Source organism: Haliotis asinina, chromosome 16 (assembly GCF_037392515.1).
Source record: "Haliotis asinina isolate JCU_RB_2024 chromosome 16, JCU_Hal_asi_v2, whole genome shotgun sequence".
Lineage (NCBI taxonomy): Eukaryota > Metazoa > Mollusca > Gastropoda > Lepetellida > Haliotidae > Haliotis > Haliotis asinina.
This window is the reverse complement of record NC_090295.1, coordinates 17,245,696-17,268,188: the sequence shown is the minus strand read 5'-3', so window position 1 is coordinate 17,268,188 and position 22,493 is coordinate 17,245,696. Positions and strand designations below refer to the sequence as shown.

Here is a 22,493-nt window from a genome sequence, read left to right as displayed (position 1 = left end):
ACCACACAATAAATAGGAATTTTTGTATGAAACATACAATCAATAATATTTCTGTAGTTTGCTTTCACTGTGTAAAAATATCATCAACCTTTCATGAAATAACATAACAACAAAAACAGTCCTGTATCACTTTTTCTGTAATTTTGATGTTATACATGAAAATGTTCATAATTTACTTTTTTGCTTCAAACCACAAGAGTAATAGGGCTGAAAGACTGACTCGCCATTGGTAGCTGTCTATTTGTTCAAATTATCTTCTTCCAAGTGCGGTTTTCAATTTCATGACAATTATTTTGGGACATTGCTTTGGGAATTGTTCAAAGGCTGCTTTCGCCTGTGCAAGGAACCAGAGGTTGGGCTTAGTTTCATTACTTTTTTCAGTCAGTTCAATGAAAACGTTAAGTGAGTTACTGTTTGACAAATATCTGGTTCTAATTGAGTGGCCTTGCGGATTAGGTATTCACTCATTGAGGAACACTTGTACAGTGTTTGAAAGACATTTCCTGCAGCCCTGCCATGGTATTGATACACTATGCTATGCTGACAGGTTGTAAAATCATGTTCATTCTCTCACACTGATCATTCAAGGAATACTTGTTTGGTTGGAAAGAAAGTTGTTGGTGTAAAACTCCACAACAATTGGCAAATGTCCAAACAAGCTGTAATCTGTTATTCCATGTTGGCTTACATGGGACTAGATTTTCTAAGCTCTCTTAACGCTAAGATAGTCATAAGTTAATGTTAGTGTATGGCACTTACTACCATCTTAGTGCTAAGAGGGCTTTGAAAATCTAGGTCCTGGTCTTTAGGCTTTTGCCATAAAAATTCATCAGTCATATTGTTTGAAAGTATTTTACTTTTCTTACATCTGATGATGCAGCAGAGTTTTGGTAAGGAAGCTGTTGTTCAGTTTGTGCCACAAACCTAGACAGAGTTAAATTATGGCCAAAAAGAATGACTTCAAATGTGGACAAGATGGCAACTTCATGTATGTAACACCAAGATGGCTGCCAGTAGCCTTTCTGGAAAATTGCTATACAGTCAGGCCGCGTTAATCCGGACACTTCTGTTTTTCATCAAAAATGTTCGGATGGTGAAACGTACGGACTACTGAAACGAACTTTTATGAACACCACTACGGTAGAGTTACTTCCCTTCGGTAATACAAAAACATACGAACGTATACAAGTTTCAAAAGACTTTATTACAGTTTGTAGACACAACAACTTGAATATTGGTTTTGATTTTGACCAATCCAGTTGCGTTTGCACACAAAGCGATGGTGATTCCTTCTTTCGATTTCTTTGTGCCAGCCATTTTCTTGTTTGCCAGGGTCTGATTTGGTCTGAGTTTACGAAACAACCCCGTGTCATCCATGTTATAATCTATTAATTTTGACACGATCGGTGTTTTATACAGCAAGTAAGCATGACAGGCATTACTCAAACTAACCAAAAGTGAGACCTACTAATTGATCAAAATTACAAACTAACAACATGTTCAACTCGGAAGTGTCACTTAACAATTACCACTGATTGGGACTCACGGTGTGAGGGGATTATCCGAACCTTTTTGATGTACCGCTGGATTAATGAAGCAAAACTATGCATGATATGTGTAATTAGCTAATCTGTTACCGCTAATTAACTTCCGGATACGGAGAGAGAGTCACTGAATTAATGAATCAATAGGTAATGAGTTTACATAGTAAACAAGATTAGTTACAGATAGTTATTGTTCGGATATCGCGGGAATCAGATTATCGGGGTCCTGACTGTACACTGTGATCTGTTGTCAACATTGCACAAACCAGTTATTAATGAAGCTTGTTCCGAAATCTGAATTTGTAAATTTTTGTGTTATTGTTAGTCCTTATATTTCCGTAAAAAATGCTTGTTGTCTGTATACTCTCAGTGTTTGTGTGCATCAGCTAAGTTAAACTACAGAATGGTTTCTCGGTAACAGAACACTTTAAAACAGCCATAAGTCTACCAGACTCCAGAACATACATTCATGTCGCCAAAAACGCAATGTTGAACCCTATTTCAAGTCTCCTTACCTGAGTAACTGATCACTGGCCACACTGAAGCCATTTCTGTGCAAACAAAATTTGCTTTGTTATCTTTGAGTATTAACCAAAAGTGATACAGGAGGAAAAGATTGTGTGATAGATGTTTGCAGAAGTATGATTAGTGATGTCAACATTAAAAGAAAATGCCAGACATTCCAATTAACCAGCATCCTATACACAGTAAGCATATTTTGAACAGTTTAAAATCAGAAATATTCTCTGCAATAAATGGGTTGAAACATAACCAGGGGCCCGTTTCACGAAACTCTCGTAGGCCAAAGATCTCGCAAGTTTTCTCGTAGCCATTATGCCTCCTACACTGTAACATGAGATACGGATGCTACGAAAATAGTTACAAGATCTTACAAGAGCTTTGTGAAACGGGGCCCAGGAATGTGTAAAAGGGAGATGTGTTTTCACACAGGAAGAGCACATTCCACATGGAATGCTGAAAATTCATCAGAAAGTAGACAAATTGATACATCTAATTTCCAGAAAACCTCCAAAGAAATAATTTCCGTCCAAATAAGAAAGTACAATGATCCATCAAGTTTACCAAACCGGCAGCATGGCCATTCATCATAGTCGACGGGCTCCCATATCAAAACACACTACGGGGTGTACATGTAAACCAGTCGTAAACCAAAGCCCGCAAGGGAAAAAGCCAAACAGAAGCCATAACTTGAAATGCACATTTAGGGGGGTGAAAGGTGGCTGGGGATTTGTCATTTGCTGTTAATTATTTCTTGTACAGTGTTTTTTGTCCATTCTGTTAATGTTGTTTTTATCCCAGTGCCTGCCTTGGATGGTTCTTGTTTGTGTCAAATTCTTATGTGAGATAGTGGAATGATTTGGTTTCTGTGAGATAAAACAGAGATCTAAAAAATGCCAAAGTTTTGGAATCAAAGTATGTTCTCATTTATTTCTTGCCATTAAACTGAACACAGTGGCATAATGGAGATATATAGCTGAAACAATGATCAGAGGTCAACTACAAATTTGCAGCAATATTTTTTGTAGCATTAGCTTATGCTTCTGCCTGCATTCACTGAGGACAAAGGATTAGTCTTGTGTAGCTGATGCTTCTGTATGCATTCACTGAGGACAAATGATTAGTCTTGTGTAGCTGATGCTTCTGTATGCATTCACTGAGGACAAAGGATTAGTCTTGTGTAGCTGATGCTTCTGCCTGCATTCACTGAGGACAAAGGATTAGTCTTGTGTAGCTGATGCTTCTGCCTGCTTTCACCGAGGACAAAGGATTTGTCTTGTAAATGAAGCATTATTCTGGGTTTGATTCTACATGTTAAGATCATCTGTGGTGCTCAGTCACCTTCTGACCCACTCACTGGTGACCAAACCACTCACCTACTCATGTCACAGAGCTCACTCACAAATCTCACTCATTCACAAAACTAATGCACAAATTTCGCTCATGTAACTGACTCACAAATCACAAAATTCATTCTTCAGATTCACATAACTCATGCACTCACAAAACTAACTCACAAATCTGACTCACATAACTCACACAAATAGCAAAACTCATTTGTAAAACTCTCTTATAAAATTCAAACAACTCACAAATCTTACTCACAAATCAGAAAACTCACTGAACTTTCTCTCTCTCCATCTGTCACTCTCTCTCTCTGTCTCTCTTTCTTACAATGCTTACAGAAATCACTCACAAGTCTCACTCACAAATGACTCTAAATCACAAAGAGCACTGACAAAACACAAGATTCACATAATTCACCCACAGTTGGCCCAGTTGTGTAAGGTGCTGCAGTGTACTGTACACCTTGATCCACTCACCTGTTCCTGGGTTTGAATCTCAGATTTGCATTGTTCCTTGGTCAGCGAACACCATGCACCATGCTGTTGGATCAGCAAAGTAGACCACAGGTAGACTTGCACCACGTTTTATCCCCCCGGCATGTAATGCGGGGAGATATAGTCAACACCTCGTCTGTCCGTCCGTCCCCCATCTGTCCATCCGTCCCCCGTCCGTCCATCCATAATCAGTTTGTTTCCGGAGCATAACTCAAAAACTGTTCAATATTTTTAGAACAAACTTGATGGATATAGTAATCTCAGCCTATGGTTGTACCTTTTGCTATTTACAGATTTTTGGCATTTATATTTTTTTGGTTTCTCCATGGAACATTTTGGTGTACTATTGTGTCTTATGGTGGGGGTGAGCTTTGTTTCCGGAGCAGAACTCAAAACAATTCAGTATTTTTCTGCAAAACTTGGTAGATACATCAATCAGAACCTAAAGTGGTGCCTTTTGCTATGTACAGGTTTTTGTGATTTATTATTTTCTTGGTTTCCATGGAAACATTTCAGGCATAGTCTCAAAAGTGAGAGGTGTGTTTCATTTCCAGAGCAGAACTCAAAAACTTCTTAATATCTGTTAGTAAAAATTTCTAAATATGTGTGGCAGACCCCAGAGTGGTGCCTTTTGGTTTTTAAAGGTTTTTGTGATGTATTATTTTCTTGGTTTCCATGGAAACGTCTCAAAACTTAGTCTCAAAATGGAGGGGTGGGTTTTGAGTTTGAGTGATACAGCCCCAAAGAGAATAACATCATTTGATTGTGATGTCATACTGGTCGACAAGGCACTTATAACATGTTGAAATCTCCTTAGAAATATTGTGGTGCCCCATCTAAATATCTGACAAGGAAACCAATTCTGAATGATAAACACTGGGGTTTTTCCAGCTCTACCCCCACTCCAATAAAGGGATTGTTTAGGGGATTGTCATAATGTGGAGTAATACACCATATTCTGACAGTGTCTATATTGATGTTATTTGAAGAGGGAAAAGCGCTGGCTCTACCAGTGCCTTCACTGCAGAGAGGAGTAGGCTATGGCGTACCAGACAAACCATGTCTGATAAATGTAAGTGAAATTGATGGAAAATATCTGAAACTTAAGGCCTCCATCAAGGGAGATAACTCTAAAAGACACTTGTTCATTGACATCTAATAAGAAAAATGTCTTTATGGCTTCCATTTAAAAATGGATGCCAAATATCAAGGGAGCTAACTCTGAAAGAGGCATGATGTTCAGTGACATCTAATAAGAACAGTTGTCTATATAACTGATGTTTAAAAATACAGACATGTTAGGAATGCCAAGTATTATGGAGATCATTAAACATTTACACAAGAGCAGGATTAATCTTGGTCAATTACAGCTATTTCCTTTCCTAAACAGGGAATTATGTAAATACAAGAGCACAATCTGGACTCTGAGAACTTGCTTACTTAAGATGGAAAATTCAATGACCGTTATTGTCTTTGCTGATTGTGCCAGGCAAGGCAAATATTGAAATCATGACCCTGAGAATGAACCCTCTTAGTTGCTTGATGGTGCAACGTATATCATTATTATCCTGATAGTCAGTCATGCAGGGTATTTCCATCTCGCCAGCGACCATTTAGGATGACTGGAGCAGCAGCTCGGCGCCCAGGATGGCTGCTCGGCAATATCCTTCATGAACTTTATGGCTAGTGCTCTTGTCGGGTTACCGTACACAATGCAAACTGCCTTTGTGAAGGAGGATGGGGTACGTCATCAATTGACATGCACTGAATGAGTGAGTGAGTGTACGAGTGAGTTTAACAGCACTTGATCATGTTTTTATTATTTCTTTATTTTTTTTGTCGTTGTTTATATGGTTGAATAGTTTGAATTGCCTGATGTGACACAGGTCTGAAGGGAGGTGGGATGCAGGCAGGATGGGGTGTGTCTTCAGTTGACATGCACTGTATGAGTGAATGAATGAGTGAGTTTAATGACTCATCACGCCGAAGGTCTGGTTCAATTCCCATCAATTACTGATTCCGGGTTTGCCTGGTGAAACATTGCAAAAATGAGCATAAATCTAAACTCAGTCAGTCACAGGTCTGACATTTTTACTATGCTGCTCAGAAACAAGCAATATGAATTTGTCTACGTTTCCTTTACTCTGTCAGAGTATGTCAGAACATGTGTTTCAGTAGTTTGATGCGTGGTGTGATACAGAATTGTTTGATCAGCATTCTAGACGTTGGTGAGTCAATAATGAGTAAGTGAGTGAGTTTAGTTTAGTTTTACGCCACACTCAGCAGTATTCCAGCTATATGGAAGTGGTCTGTAAATAACCCAGTGATCAATAGCATGAGCATCGATCTGCGCAATTGGGAACTGATGACATTTGTCAACCAAGTCAGCAAGCCTGACCACCTGATCCCGTTAGTCGCCTCTTATGACAAGCATAGTCGCCTTAAGGCAAACATGGGTTGCTGAAGGCCTATCCTACCCAGGGACCTTAATGGGTCTCAAAAGTGAAGAAGGGATAGTGGGGTAGCATAATGGTTAAGTGTCCACTTGTCACATCGGAGACCTAGTTCAATTTTTCCAACATGGATACAATATTTTAGGCCCATTTCTGGTGTTCTGGCCCACTGTGATAGAAATACTCACATGTTCACTCCTCCAGTTATGAAACATTTGTCCTTGGGATAACTTCTTGTTTATTGCATAGGGCAAAGTTTCAATGTAGTCTTACACTGTTATGAAGCTAAAAGTAAGAAATGACACCAAGAATAATTATCCATGAAGTCGTTTGCTTCATTATTTAAATGATACAAGTTTGAGATTTTTACAGTGTACATGGTCATTTTGCTGAGAAACAAACAATATGAATTTGCTTATGGGACCACAAGAAATTGGAATCCCCTTAAGATTTTCAAAAAGCTGAATTATAATGAAATTCTTTTAAGCTTCCTTTTCCAAGTGCAAATATTCCACCTCACGATATTTTGTTTCCAGCCTCTCCCAGTATATATTATTCCTATTAGTTGGTATACTTTGCTTCTCATAAAGTGTTTGATGGAAGTACAGCTCTACACACCCAATGCTCAATACCAGTTACCAGTTATTGAAGTCATGTTGTAAAATTTATCGTTTCTTCAATCTGAGATCCAAACTCAATAAGAAACCACGTCAGGAAATAACAATCTATTATGTTACCAGTTACAAGTGAAAAGTTTGTATATCTTTTTTTTAGGTTTTTATCAATTAAAGAGAAAAACCATCATTTGACATTATGTGTTTCTTGATATATGAAGGCAGTTTAGACCCGAAAAATAACACAACAAAATATTCTTGATATATGAAGGCAGTTTAGACCCGAAAAATAACACAACAAAATATTCTTGATATAACAGTTCTGTCATGCAATATCACAGCACACATAACAGTTTTGTAAGTATATATCTCCAGTATACAGAATTTCTGCCTAGTAAGAGTCCATTCTTTGCTGTTGATTGGAATTGTCATCAGATGCTTTCGATTGTGTTGCCAGTATGTAGGAAAGATGCACACACAGCGATGAATATTTCACCATGCACAGTATCATTTGTAATCAGGCACACGGGAACTGTAACAGGAACTAGTCTCGGTTTTCGGGTGATATGACATTTGAATACAAACTCGTCTCCCATTAAAGCTGCTTTAATGTATTTCAACTTTATTTCCACATGTGGTGTCATATGCCAACAGTGACCCACTTCAGCTCTAATACTTCTAGTACTGTTATAGGATTATCCAGGATTTAAAACTATTTGCCCTTGGTAGCCAAATTGGGAAGAAAGATATATTGTATCCCAAATCTTTTTTTTCAAATTAAATCCTCTGTTTCTATTCATTGTTTAAGTTATCAGTGAAATATAAGCAACCTTATCAATAGTAACTCAATCATAATTGTATAAATTATGAAGATATAGTTCAAATGTGCCATTTTTACTGATATTTACTTTAGAACTGGGATCTGGCATTAGCTTCTGGCAGAACTAGATAACACCCTTCTATTTGCACAACATCACAGACAGAAATGTTGCAAGGTTTTTATCCCTTTGAGCTATGAAACCGATAGGAACATATCTAGCAGGACTGATGCAGCATGCAAATAGTGCTCAGCATTACCACTATGTAGAGACAGTTCTTTGGTTCTGTTATGTACCTTTCATAATTGTATTTCTGGATTCACCCAAAACACCAACATTTACCCATTGCATTGAAGTTTTAGGAAAATGTAAGTGCGGATGACTAGATATTGCATTTTGAAAATGGTCATTTTGTGCTTTATGTGAGATGGACCCAAACTGTCAACCTCAAGCAGGATTCTGGGATTCAACGCCTGAGATAACTGAGTAGTACAGGACAAGCTGACAATATTAACACATTGGATGGTTGCAACAGACAACAGATGGCACATTGCAGCACCTTTGATGATTTTGCAGCCTCCTTCCTGTTAAACCCCACCCCACACCCCACCTTTCCCCCAAGCCCCCAAGCCCCCAACCCACACCACCATACACACAAGAAACCCCTACCCAAGGCAGAGTTGCATACATATTCAGGAACGATGAATAACAAAACCAATGTGAAAAAGTGACGATTGGGATGAAGTCTGATGAAGTGATAATGGGGCTGAAGTTGGACAGGAAGGCCTTTAACAATATGGTGGACGATTGCTGTCTGAGTTAAGTGTGTGTTTCCAGCCGATGAGATAATACTAGGCTGGTGTGAAGGAGTAACCTCTGCAACTTGAATCTTTAGATGTGGATCGCTTCTGTAACCTTTGATGCTTTTTAAGAGAGATACAACGGAGACCAACATTACTTCATTGGTGCAACAGCCTTTTCAGTTCCAATGAATATTTTATGCATAAGACATGAATGCTTCATTAAATATTTTCAGAACATTTCTGAATATCCAGGTTTGACTTGGGTACGATTTGTGAATATCATTTCTGGTGAATATTGCTCAAAGCAGCATAAAACTAAACTCATTCACTCACAAAGATATAAATGAGCACTTGCTTCCTGGATTGAGGCTAGCAGAAATAACCTTGCATAATATAATAATTCACAACCCCATAATGCCTGCAGCGTGTTCTGACACATCGTGTGAGTGAGTTGTGTTTTACGCCAGTTTTAACAATATTGAAGAAATGGGCTTTAGACATTGTGACCATACAGAGAATCAAACCCAGGCCTTCAGCATGACAAACAAATACTTTAGCCATAAGGCTACCATTACACATTCTGTAAACTGCCATCCTCTCATTTCCTCATGTTATTGGTCACCGGATTGTCTGGCCAAGACTCGATAATATACAGACGGCCACCACATAGCTGGAATACGGCATAAAATTAAACTTCTCACTCATTCACTATTTTCATTTCAAATCTGACAAGTCTGCTACAAATGTGTGTTAACCCTTTATGTAGACAAATTTCAATCAATACATTCTCAAGTTTAAATGTTTGGTTATATCTGTTATGCTTTTAAGACTGAAGCTGACAAGACAAGTATCCTATCTCCCAACTAGCAGCTTATAAATCGCTTTAGCCATGTTTGGTGTTCAAGTTAATTTCCATCACTTTCAAACCAAAACCCTCGGTTCTAATCCATAAAAGAATGATTCATCTGGATGTGTATGTGCCATGAACTTCTCCTGCAAGTGAATCAAAGCAAAGAAACCAAATTATTGCACTATAGAAGTTTCCCCGGGTGAGACCAGATTTAAGAGTATCCTGTAATTATAAGGCCAGGCCTGCCGTAATTCACATTCATTAACCGATGGAAAGATCACTGCCTAAATAAAATGTATGCCAGTGATTACTATTGACTGAATAGTGTCAGTGGTGGAGGGTGATTTGGCGTTGTATGATAGGAATATTGATCACCTCTATTGATGAAGTGCTAATAGAGAAAAGAGGGGTATGGGTATTGATGGGAGGCTACAGCTGACATTTGTCATATCATCTGTCATTGTTATATGAACTAGGGGTGGGGTAGTTTAGTGGTTAAAGCATTTGCTCATCATGAAAAGGGTTTGATTCCACATGTGGGTACAGTGCGTGAAGCCCATTTTTGGTATACCCCACTGTGATATAGCTGGAATATTGTTGAAATATTGCTAAAACTATAGTCACTCACTCATTCACTTCACTTCACTTCACTTCACTTCACTTCACTTCACTTCACTTCACTTCACTCACACTCACACTCACACTCACACTTCACTTCACTTCACTCATTCACTTCACTCACTTCACTCTCACACACTTCACTCATTCACTTCACTCACTTCACTCTCACACTTCACTCACTTCACTCACTCTCACTCACTCTCACTCACTCACTCACTTACCCACTCACTTGATATGAGCACGTCCATAATTTTGTCTGGCATGAGAGGATCCATCATTTTGTCCGGCATGAGCAGATCCATCATTTTGTCCGGCATGACTGACAGATGAAAATGAGGATGCCAGGGCTCTCCAGGCTCCTGGCATCATTCTTTGACCACTGGACTAAGATGCTGATGAGTGGTCCTAATGGTTGCTGACTTTATCAAACACTTATTCAGTCAGGTGCTTATTCAAATTGTATGCAGTATATTTGTTACTATGGCACAAGAGTCACTAATTGAGAACTCCAGAACATCATTAACACTTGGAGTACAATGAATATGGAGAATTGACAAATGTAGAAAATGGTTCATTGAAATGTGAAGAAATTGGTTCGTTGAAAAACTCAAAATAGCCATCCAAACCAGTAAAATGTGTTGAACCACTGCCTGTCAAGCTCTCAACTCAAACCGCCCTTGTCAGTCAAGATAGCTCTGCAACGAGTCAGTGTGCCAGCCTGTAATTGTAGTCTTAAAGCCAAAGTTGAATTAAAGCTGAGATTTAATCCACTCAGGTTGAGGTGTTATTGGGATGAAATTGATGATTTATATTTTAAATTCTTGATATGATGATGTGGGGTTTCTTTCAATTACATTAGTTAATTAAATATTTAACAATCGGTACATCTCAATAACAACCACATTGCTGAAAAAAAAAAAAAAATTGACAAAATTTGTAATTTTGTAAAGAGATGATCAATAGTGACCAAGCTTTACTGTAATTAAGCCATTGACATAATTGTTAGCTGGCAATTAAAGTGCTAAAATGTGGGAAAAAGAATTGAATATGACTGTATGCAAAAATGCATGTTTTTTGTGCCTTTGCCAGGGCAGTGGAGGAGCCTAGTGGTTTGAATTTTATTCCACACATGGGTACAATGTGTGAAGCCCATTTCTCATGACCCCTGCTGTGATATTCCTGGAATATTGCTAATAATGGTGTAACACCCAACTTACACACTCTCTTGCAATACAGTTTGCTTACTTATAACTGAATTAAGGTGCTTTATATGGAAATGACATTACAAATGTGCTGGATATTACGGTCAAAGCACACCATTATCTCTGTAACAATGAATGTGTGTCCTCTTGAATTATATTCTCAACTCCCTGGGGTTAGTGCATCCCAAAGTTAATTGTACCATCTTGCTAGCTGTGTGTTTAGAGTATGAATTTTAAAATTGATGACTCTGGTCTGGACTGATGTAATGACAGTATGTTTTTGTTAGATAATTGTTGTTTAATGCCTCTGTCACTTAATGATGCAGATGGGGCTATGAGGTAGTTGATAGTGTTTGCTCATCATGCTCAAGGTCCAGGTTTGACTCCCCACATGGGTACAATGTATGAAGCCAACTTCTGGTGCCCCCAACCATCGTGCTGCTAGAATATTGATAAAAGCAACATAAATCTTTACTCACTTATTCACTTAATCTATTAAACCTGTGGTTGATAGTGTGAACACTAATCTACATCATCGAGGTTCACTGACTCAAAGGGCTGTGGGATAGTCTTGTGGTTAAAGCATTTGCTCCTCACGCCAAAGACCCAGGCTCATATCCCCACATGGGTACAAAGTGTGAAGCGAATTTTCTGGTGTCCCCTGCTGTGATATTGCTGGAATATTGCTAAAACTGGTTTAAAAAAAACTCACTCACTTACTGACACACAGAGAGGTGGGATAGCCTAGTGGTTAAAGCATTTGATCATTATGGGTTCAATTCCTTACATGGTACAACATACGAAGTCCATTTCTTGTGTAACCCATTATGATATAGGTGAGATGTTACTGAAAGTAGTATGAAATTAAACTCACTCACTCACACACTGATTTATTTGCATCACCGATCGTGACTCTCCAGCTGTGAGACTTGATTGTTCACTGGTCAGAATGATTTCGAGAACATGCAGAAATTTTTCATTTTAATACAGAATACAAAACACCAAAGTTTTGATTACTATGGACATTTTCTATTTGTGATATTCATAGCCGCATGTGTCAAGAATCCCAAAGGTTAAAAAATATTGAAATATCATCCCCATCAGGAATTGTGCATTTATCAATATTTAAAAAATAGTAATTTCCATTTCTCGGCCATGTTGGTGGATATTTATATTTTTTAGAGCCAAACAAGACAGAAACAATCGATACGAGGAGAGATCAAGGGGGAAAACAACCTCCAACATTCATTTTTTAGGGTAATTTTGTCTGACATAACAAATGTAATTTCACATGTTTCATTATGTTATTGAGAGGCTCCAGAATTGATTTTGGAAGCCATGCACAGTTCTCATCTTGGACTGACATACTCTGCTTGTTAGAGTATTAGATTTGCCTCAAGCTTTCAGTGTAAGATTACTGAAACCTTTGTCTGGTTTCCTTACATTACCATAGTGAACTATTACCGATGTCAAGTTATACGACATGACCAACTCAGTAGATGACTAGGGATGGTGAATTCAGGATTTATCTGACATATGGCGGAACTGCAAGGAATTAAATGTTTTATAAAGAGAAGGGTGTTTGCACCATTTCAAGCATACAGCTCATATTGTCAGAGATGCCAGCCTCTTACACTGAAGCGCGGTTTCGAGTGGAAAAGCAGATTCCCTAGTGAATGATTCATAAATATTTCAGAATTATTGGCCGAGTGTTATGGGAGGGAGGAAGGAACTCCAGTAAACGAGCAAAATTTGTGCTAGACATCTCTCTGATGGTTGGTTGACATAATGATTTGATTTTCAATAATACCTATGGAGAAAAGCTTGTGGAAGACAAAGGAAAAGAGTTTCTGTGCCATTATTGGATTTTGCTAGAATTTGGCGGCATTGTTGCAGAATGTGAAGCTGGAAGGCGGCAGTGTAGCTACGATGAAGCTACAGGTCTCGTTAGCTGGAGCATGGTGTATTGGGGCTTGAGTACATGTATTGGAATCGGGCCTGGAATTACTTTGTATTATCTGACTGGCCTCTGTCAACAACTACGCTGCAGTGACAACGGGTGGTGATTATATCCCAGCATTCTCGGCTGAAACTAAATCCGCAATCGTGACAATGTCGTCTGCGTGTGAAGCTTTACCGCGAATGGAGGAATGAATGTGCGATGCCGTTATTGATTTCCTGCAAGGATGCCGTTACCTACAGTTCCTTGCATGACTTGATGCCGTGTTACCGTGATTCAATTTTATGTGTTCACGTGTGACCAAACACCCAAGTTTTCTATTTATGCAGTAATTCTGCATCAAGCAAGCATTCTCCAGCATCAGTGACACATAGCATATACCATCATGCCTGCTGGAATAGCCAATATTCCACAACACACAAGTGCTTCATTGCCTACTGGTATGCCACGAGGACTTCATACAGTCAAAGAAAGATCAAGGAAGGTCTATATTTTTCAGAAAGCTGGTGTATCCCAACCTTGTCCAACAAACAAATCCTCTCTCTACAAGAGAACAGGGACAATAAAATCGTGGAAAACTCATTTTCAGAAAGCGAAATTCTCGGGTGTTCATTCCAAAGCTTCTTTGACGATGCTGGGGCATGTGGCAGTACAGGTTGTGATAGTGATGTTTTTATTTACTGACCCTGTAATGGCTTGTTATAAATTTCCTCCAGGAAAGAAGAACCCATGCGAAGATCACCCATGTAACTTTGGCGCCATATGTGTACCCTCACTGGATGGAACTTCGCACAGATGCACGTGTCAGAACCGATGCGACTCGTATGGTGACAACGTAGGAAGTACGCCAGTTTGCGGAAACAATGGAGTTGACTATAAGAACATGTGTGAGCTTGAGAGAGCTGCCTGCACGTCCATGAAAGAAATCCGTGTGAAATATTTCGGAAAATGTGGTATGTACTTGCTATGTTTAAGGTGTTGGGTCAAACTAACCTGTATGTTAGAAGGGAGTTAATCCTAACTGTCACAGTTTTGTTCCATAATCCAAACTCACTATTTATTTTACACGTTTTTTGCCACAGAATGTTCCATAACAATGTATTATTATTACTTGTTGGTATTTGGCACGGATGACCGTCTCATTGTTTAGTGTTTCAGATGTTTAGAACACACACTTGCACCTTTAGAAGCTTTCTTACCTCAGTTACAATACCAAACACATTCCATTACCCATCAAAGAAGGAGTTCCATCCTCTTTTAAAACATATTGATCAGTTTCATTTTTCAGACATGTTGATGAATTGTTTGTTACAGAAGTAATTTTCTTGAAATACTGACAATGATTATGATATCTTTGAAGAATTCAGAAGCATTCATAAGCTCTGTCACCTTCCTTTCTTGATGTCGAAGAGAATAAAATGGAAATGTTTAATGTTTTTGTTTCGATTAACCCTTTCTGCCCCATCTGTGATGTCTCTGTTTTGACAGATTACACGTAACAGGGGCAGACGCTGTTATAGTCTGTAACCAGGCAACTTGTATACCCATCATGAGAAATGGACAGACACAAGCAATAGAATATTATTTAATTTTGTATCCACCTAGTTTCTAGACTTGCAACATATTCTCATGTTTCTGTGGAAAATGTAGGACTCATATTCTTGTTGGTAAGATTAACCACAGACTACTGTGGTGTGGTCTTGTGTGTAGAGCTCAGGTCACAAATTAGTTTAAGTTAGAAAGTTGGGCACGTACAGTCCTTAGCTAGGTGAGCACACTGCTCAGTTTGACTCCTGAGAGTTTCTAGACGTTTAGTTTCTAGTTTCTGCCCTGGACCACACTGAAGCACATGTGACACTCATCGTCTCACCTTGGGCAAGTTTGTTCATTATTGCCCTTGTTTACCCAGCAGAAAATGGGTAACTGGTAGAACCATGTGACCTTCTAGCACCTCACAAGCAGCTTGGGTAATACAAAGTAATTAAGTCCATAATGTTGTATGATATTTGAAAATGCCTGAGCAGGAATGACTTTCTGTGACCTTATTGTTGTTAATTGTATATTCTCAGGGGCGGTGGGGTAGCCTAGTGGTTAAAGCGTTCGCTGCTCACACCAAAGACCCGGGTTTGATTCCCCACATGGGTACAATGTGTGAAGCCCATTTTCTGGTGCCACCTGCCATGATGTCGCTGGATATTGCTAAAAGCGGCATAAACCCAAACTCACTCACTATGTTCGCAGACTGATAATCACCAGATGATTCTGTTCTGTAGAACCTGTTAGCTTATTTGGAACCATTCTTTCGCTTCTCCATAAAAAGATTTATGTCCTCACAGGTTTTGTATATACAGTACTTCATGTCTGGTGAAGATTTTATCATCATTGTAAGTTTACTGCAAACTAATAAAATTCAGGAGTCTAATACCCAAAACTCTGGGAAAAATGTTTTTTAGTGAGGTGCAGTTGTGAATTTTATGTCTTCACTAAAATGTTAAGTTTTCCCTCTTCCTCTGAGGTAAAAAAAGTAGACAGCTGAAATGCTATCATGTTCTTTATTTTTTAAAGTTGATTTTAATGAGAGGTCAACACAAAAAAGCAGATGTGCACAGACAGCTGTTCCCTGCATTGCTTTTTAGTGATGAAAAAAACATCTAACCATCCTATTTTCATGTTATTGGTTGTGACAATAGAAAATATGTTTTACCAGTAAATTGATAATTTGTTTTTCAAAGCAAACTAAATATATTGGAACAAATAAGGAACATTTTCAGAACAAATAACAACAGACATCCAAAATCTCAGGAGTCATGAGACTCGGTGCCTCATCAAAATATGTAGCAGTTTTTCCAAGCATACTTTTGGTCGTAATATTGCTGAAAAATAACAAATAAATATCAGATATGCATATAAAAATCATGAATGTGAATAGAAAACACCAGTGCCAAGAAATTACTGGTTTGTTATCAGCAACAAACAATCACAGTGGGTATAAATGGTAATATATCAGTGAAAATCATGTGAGTGAATCACTGAAAATCAGGGGGTATATAGGTGGTTGTTGCAATAAGAAACCTGTACCTCTACCAGTAACATCTGCTGAGAGTATATGATTGTTGACAGAAGAAACCTGTACCTCTACCAGTAACATCTGCTGAGAGTATATGATTGTTGAAAGAAGAAACCTGTAGCTCTACCAGTAACATCTGCTGAGAGTATATGATTGTTGAAAGAAGAAACCTGTACCTCTACCAGTAACATCTGCTGAGAGTATATGATTGTTGACAGAAGAAACCTGTACCTCTACCAGTAACATCTGCTGAGAGTATATGATTGTTGAAAGAAGAAACCTGTAGCTCTACCAGTAACATCTGCTGAGAGTATATGATTGTTGACAGAAGAAACCTGTACCTCTACCAGTAACATCTTCTGATAGTATATGATTGTTGAAAGAAGAAACCTGTACCTCTACCAGTAACATCTGCTGAGAGTATATGATTGTTGAAAGAAGAAACCTGTACCTCTACCAGTAACATCTGCTGAGAGTATATGATTGTTGACAGAAGAAACCTGTACCTCTACCAGTAACATCTTCTGATAGTATATGATTGTTGACAGAAGAAACCTGTACCTCTACCAGTAACATCTGCTGAGAGTATATGATTGTTGACAGAAGAAACCTGTACCTCTACCAGTAACATCTGCTGAGAGTATATGATTGTTGAAAGAAGAAACCTGTAGCTCTACCAGTAACATCTGCTGATAGTATATGATTGTTGAAAGAAGAAACCTGTAGCTCTACCAGTAACATCTGCTGATAGTATATGATTGTTGAAAGAAGAAACCTGTAGCTCTACCAGTAACATCTGCTGATAGTATATGATTGTTGAAAGAAGAAACCTGTACCTCTACCAGTAACATCTGCTGAGAGTATATGATTGTTGAAAGAAGAAACCTGTACCTCTACCAGTAACATCTGCTGAGAGTATATGATTGTTGAAAGAAGAAACCTGTACCTCTACCAGTAACATCTGCTGATAGTATATGATTGTTGAAAGAAGAAACCTGTACCTCTACCAGTAACATCTGCTGATAGTATATGATTGTTGAAAGAAGAAACCTGTACCTCTACCAGTAACATCTGCTGATAGTATATGATTGTTGACAGAAGAAACCTGTACCTCTACCAGTAACATCTGCTGATAGTATATGATTGTTGAAAGAAGAAACCTGTACCTCTACCAGTAACATCTGCTGATAGTATATGATTGTTGAAAGAAGAAACCTGTACCTCTACCAGTAACATCTGCTGATAGTATATGATTGTTGACAGAAGAAACCTGTACCTCTACCAGTAACATCTGCTGATAGTATATGATTGTTGAAAGAAGAAACCTGTACCTCTACCAGTAACATCTGCTGATAGTATATGATTGTTGAAAGAAGAAACCTGTACCTCTACCAGTAACATCTGCTGATAGTATATGATTGTTGAAAGAAGAAACCTGTACCTCTACCAGTAACATCTGCTGATAGTATATGATTGTTGAAAGAAGAAACCTGTACCTCTACCAGTAACATCTGCTGAGAGTATATGATTGTTGAAAGAAGAAACCTGTACCTCTACCAGTAACATCTGCTGATAGTATATGATTGTTGACAGAAGAAACCTGTACCTCTACCAGTAACATCTGCTGAGAGTATATGATTGTTGAAAGAAGAAACCTGTACCTCTACCAGTAACATCTGCTGATAGTATATGATTGTTGACAGAAGAAACCTGTACCTCTACCAGTAACATCTGCTGAGAGTATATGATTGTTGAAAGAAGAAACCTGTAGCTCTACCAGTAACATCTGCTGATAGTATATGATTGTTGAAAGAAGAAACCTGTACCTCTACCAGTAACATCTGCTGAGAGTATATGATTGTTGAAAGAAGAAACCTGTAGCTCTACCAGTAACATCTGCTGATAGTATATGATTGTTGAAAGAAGAAACCTGTACCTCTACCAGTAACATCTGCTGAGAGTATATGATTGTTGACAGAAGAAACCTGTACCTCTACCAGTAACATCTGCTGATAGTATATGATTGTTGACAGAAGAAACCTGTACCTCTACCAGTAACATCTGCTGAGAGTATATGATTGTTGAAAGAAGAAACCTGTACCTCTACCAGTAACATCTGCTGAGAGTATATGATTGTTGAAAGAAGAAACCTGTACCTCTACCAGTAACATCTGCTGATAGTATATGATTGTTGACAGAAGAAACCTGTACCTCTACCAGTAACATCTGCTGAGAGTATATGATTGTTGAAAGAAGAAACCTGTACCTCTACCAGTAACATCTGCTGATAGTATATGATTGTTGAAAGAAGAAACCTGTACCTCTACCAGTAACATCTGCTGAGAGTATATGATTGTTGAAAGAAGAAACCTGTAGCTCTACCAGTAACATCTGCTGATAGTATATGATTGTTGAAAGAAGAAACCTGTACCTCTACCAGTAACATCTGCTGAGAGTATATGATTGTTGACAGAAGAAACCTGTACCTCTACCAGTAACATCTGCTGATAGTATATGATTGTTGAAAGAAGAAACCTGTAGCTCTACCAGTAACATCTGCTGATAGTATATGATTGTTGAAAGAAGAAACCTGTACCTCTACCAGTAACATCTGCTGATAGTATATGATTGTTGAAAGAAGAAACCTGTACCTCTACCAGTAACATCTGCTGATAGTATATGATTGTTGAAAGAAGAAACCTGTACCTCTACCAGTAACATCTGCTGATAGTATATGATTGTTGAAAGAAGAAACCTGTACCTCTACCAGTAACATCTGCTGAGAGTATATGATTGTTGAAAGAAGAAACCTGTACCTCTACCAGTAACATCTGCTGATAGTATATGATTGTTGAAAGAAGAAACCTGTAGCTTTACCAGTAACATCTGCTGATAGTATATGATTGTTGACAGAAGAAACCTGTACCTCTACCAGTAACATCTGCTGAGAGTATATGATTGTTGAAAGAAGAAACCTGTACCTCTACCAGTAACATCTGCTGATAGTATATGATTGTTGAAAGAAGAAACCTGTACCTCTACCAGTAACATCTGCTGATAGTATATGATTGTTGAAAGAAGAAACCTGTAGCTCTACCAGTAACATCTGCTGATAGTATATGATTGTTGAAAGAAGAAACCTGTAGCTCTACCAGTAACATCTGCTGATAGTATATGATTGTTGAAAGAAGAAACCTGTAGCTCTACCAGTAACATCTGCTGATAGTATATGATTGTTGAAAGAAGAAACCTGTAGCTCTACCAGTAACATTTGCTGATAGTATATGATTGTTGAAAGAAGAAACCTGTAGCTCTAACAGTAACATCTGCTGATAGTATATGATTGTTGAAAGAAGAAACCTGTACCTCTACCAGTAACATCTGCTGATAGTATATGATTGTTGAAAGAAGAAACCTGTACCTCTACCAGTAACATCTGCTGATAGTATATGATTGTTGAAAGAAGAAACCTGTAGCTCTACCAGTAACATCTGCTGATAGTATATGATTGTTGAAAGAAGAAACCTGTAGCTCTACCAGTAACATCTGCTGATAGTATATGATTGTTGAAAGAAGAAACCTGTAGCTCTAACAGTAACATCTGCTGATAGTATATGATTGTTGAAAGAAGAAACCTGTAGCTCTACCAGTAACATCTGCTGATAGTATATGATTGTTGAAAGAAGAAACCTGTAGCTCTACCAGTAACATCTGCTGATAGTATATGATTGTTGAAAGAAGAAACCTGTAGCTCTACCAGTAACATCTGCTGATAGTATATGATTGTTGAAAGAAGAAACCTGTAGCTCTAACAGTAACATCTGCTGATAGTATATGATTGTTGAAAGAAGAAACCTGTAGCTCTACCAGTAACATCTGCTGATAGTATATGATTGTTGAAAGAAGAAACCTGTAGCTCTAACAGTAACATCTGCTGATAGTATATGATTGTTGAAAGAAGAAACCTGTAGCTCTACCAGTAACATCTGCTGATAGTATATGATTGTTGAAAGAAGAAACCTGTACCTCTACCAGTAACATCTGCTGAGAGTATATGATTGTTGAAAGAAGAAACCTGTAGCTCTACCAGTAACATCTGCTGATAGTATATGATTGTTGAAAGAAGAAACCTGTAGCTCTAACAGTAACATCTGCTGATAGTATATGATTGTTGAAAGAAGAAACCTGTAGCTCTACCAGTAACATCTGCTGATAGTATATGATTGTTGAAAGAAGAAACCTGTAGCTCTAACATTAACATCTGCTGATAGTATATGATTGTTGAAAGAAGAAACCTGTAGCTCTACCAGTAACATCTGCTGATAGTATATGATTGTTGAAAGAAGAAACCTGTAGCTCTACCAGTAACATCTGCTGAGAGTATATGATTGTTGAAAGAGGAAACCTGTAGCTCTACCAGTAACATCTGCTGGCAAAACGTGGCTGTTGAAATAAGAAACCTCTAGTTCTACCAGTAACATTTGCTGATGATATGGGTGGTTGTTGAAATTTGTTCATTCCCTTAGAAAAGTTCAATTTCATCAAATTATTAACAACTTTTTTAACCAGATTATAAAACTGAATGTCTTTCTATTAGCAACTTAAATGTAAAGTACTATATTTGTGTAAAGGTGACGGGTTTAAATTCTCTGCAATGGTCCAGTTGTGCCCTTCCCTCCTGAGTTACATATATATCGTATTGATTCATTGACTAACGACTCCACCTATGCAGACCTGCGTGATTGGTTCTTTTACCTTTCTGAAATTGCTTTGACCCTCTTGTATATCATTGGGTGCGACGATGTGCAATTACTGCGAACTTCACTCCTCAAGACGAATGCATTCATGTTCTTAGTTGTCTCAAAGGAGTGGTTTTCATTGGTGGGGATTGGAATAGTGTAAATTATTTGTTAGATTTATATGGTTCTAACTTGTAGTGCTCTGGGACTAGAACTGTTCGTTGTTCTAGATTGTGTAAATTATGCAGTAGATTTCTCCAGTTCTTAATTGTGCTGCAGCACTGTGGATGAAATATTGGCAATCAGCAAACAATGAAGCTGGATTTGCTTGTGTATTTGTTTTTTATGGAGTTATGTTTCTGGCAGACTTCAACCACTTTATTCAGTGATGAAAGTTGTATTTCATGTTGTGTATGTTGGTGAAAAGTGCAGTCATTTTTACAGTTAAACCATTTGGGCAAAAAGGATTGCTGTTAAGCCATGTTAAGAATGGTCATACATAGTCTTCAGAAAAAGGACCCGTAATGATATAGATTAGAACTGGTTTTCAGCAACCCGTGCTTGTTGTAAGAGGCAGCTAACAGGATCAGGTGGTCAGGCTTGCTAACTTGGTTCACGAGTGTCATTGTATCCAATGTATCAGTGCTCATGCTGTTGATCAATACATTGTCTGGTCCAGATTCAATAATTTACAAACTGTCCCCTTATAGCTGGAATATCGCTGAATGTGACATTAAGCAACAAGCCAACCAAGTAGTGGTATATGGATGTTATAACCAAGTATTGGAGCAATAACAGGTTTGCGGAATAACAGTTTTGTCTGAAAAACTTCCTATCAAAACATATCTGATAATTCGAACATGCACACATTTGTAGGATCATTCCTGATTTTGATAGTTTCAAGGAAGGTTGATTAGATTCTGTGGACTGTTATTTCTGTCAATCTTATTGATTTTGCTTATCATACACTCATGATTTACTTGTTTGCATTCGTTTTTTCTGTATGAACTAGCGATGTGGCGACTAAGTCGCCTGGCATGCCTGTTGGCTATTTGCATGTTGGACACCACAGACCTCAGTACACAGTGGCAATAATGTTCAATTTTACAGTCTGTGATAAGCAGACTATGAAACAAACAGACCAATCCCAAATGTTCAGGGCATCCCTCGTCATCTAGGATCAATTGTTCCAAAACCATTTTCTATGAAATTGAGCTCAAATGGTGAATAAAACTTCTTCAAACTTTATGGAGTACAAGTTGCAAGTGAGTTGATTAAAAATTGTCAGCATGCAACTCATCTCAGTTTTTGATGTACCACCCCTTAGGAATAGTCATTGCCAACAGACGTAAGTGAAATGAAGTAATTGTGAGTGGTCATATGTCATGACTTCATATGAGAACGGATTTAAGTTTCACTTCCTTATGAGTTATTGGCGATGTCAAAATGAACGTTCCCAGCT

General features: G+C 38.1%; 1 protein-coding gene across 7 annotated transcripts in view; it reads left to right on the top strand.

The window, feature by feature from the left end:
- The window catches only part of LOC137268869 (agrin-like), a 403,012-nt gene that overhangs the window by 256,986 nt on the left and 123,533 nt on the right, over positions 1 to 22,493 (top strand). For 6 of the 7 annotated variants that reach the window (XM_067803448.1, XM_067803452.1, XM_067803451.1 and 3 more), the window contains exon 4: positions 13,942 to 14,178. The exons of the other annotated variant lie outside the window; for it this stretch is intronic. In XM_067803448.1, the coding sequence (XP_067659549.1) occupies positions 13,942 to 14,178 (237 nt within the window). The remainder of the gene's footprint in view (positions 1 to 13,941; positions 14,179 to 22,493) is intronic. 7 annotated transcript variants of the gene reach the window in all.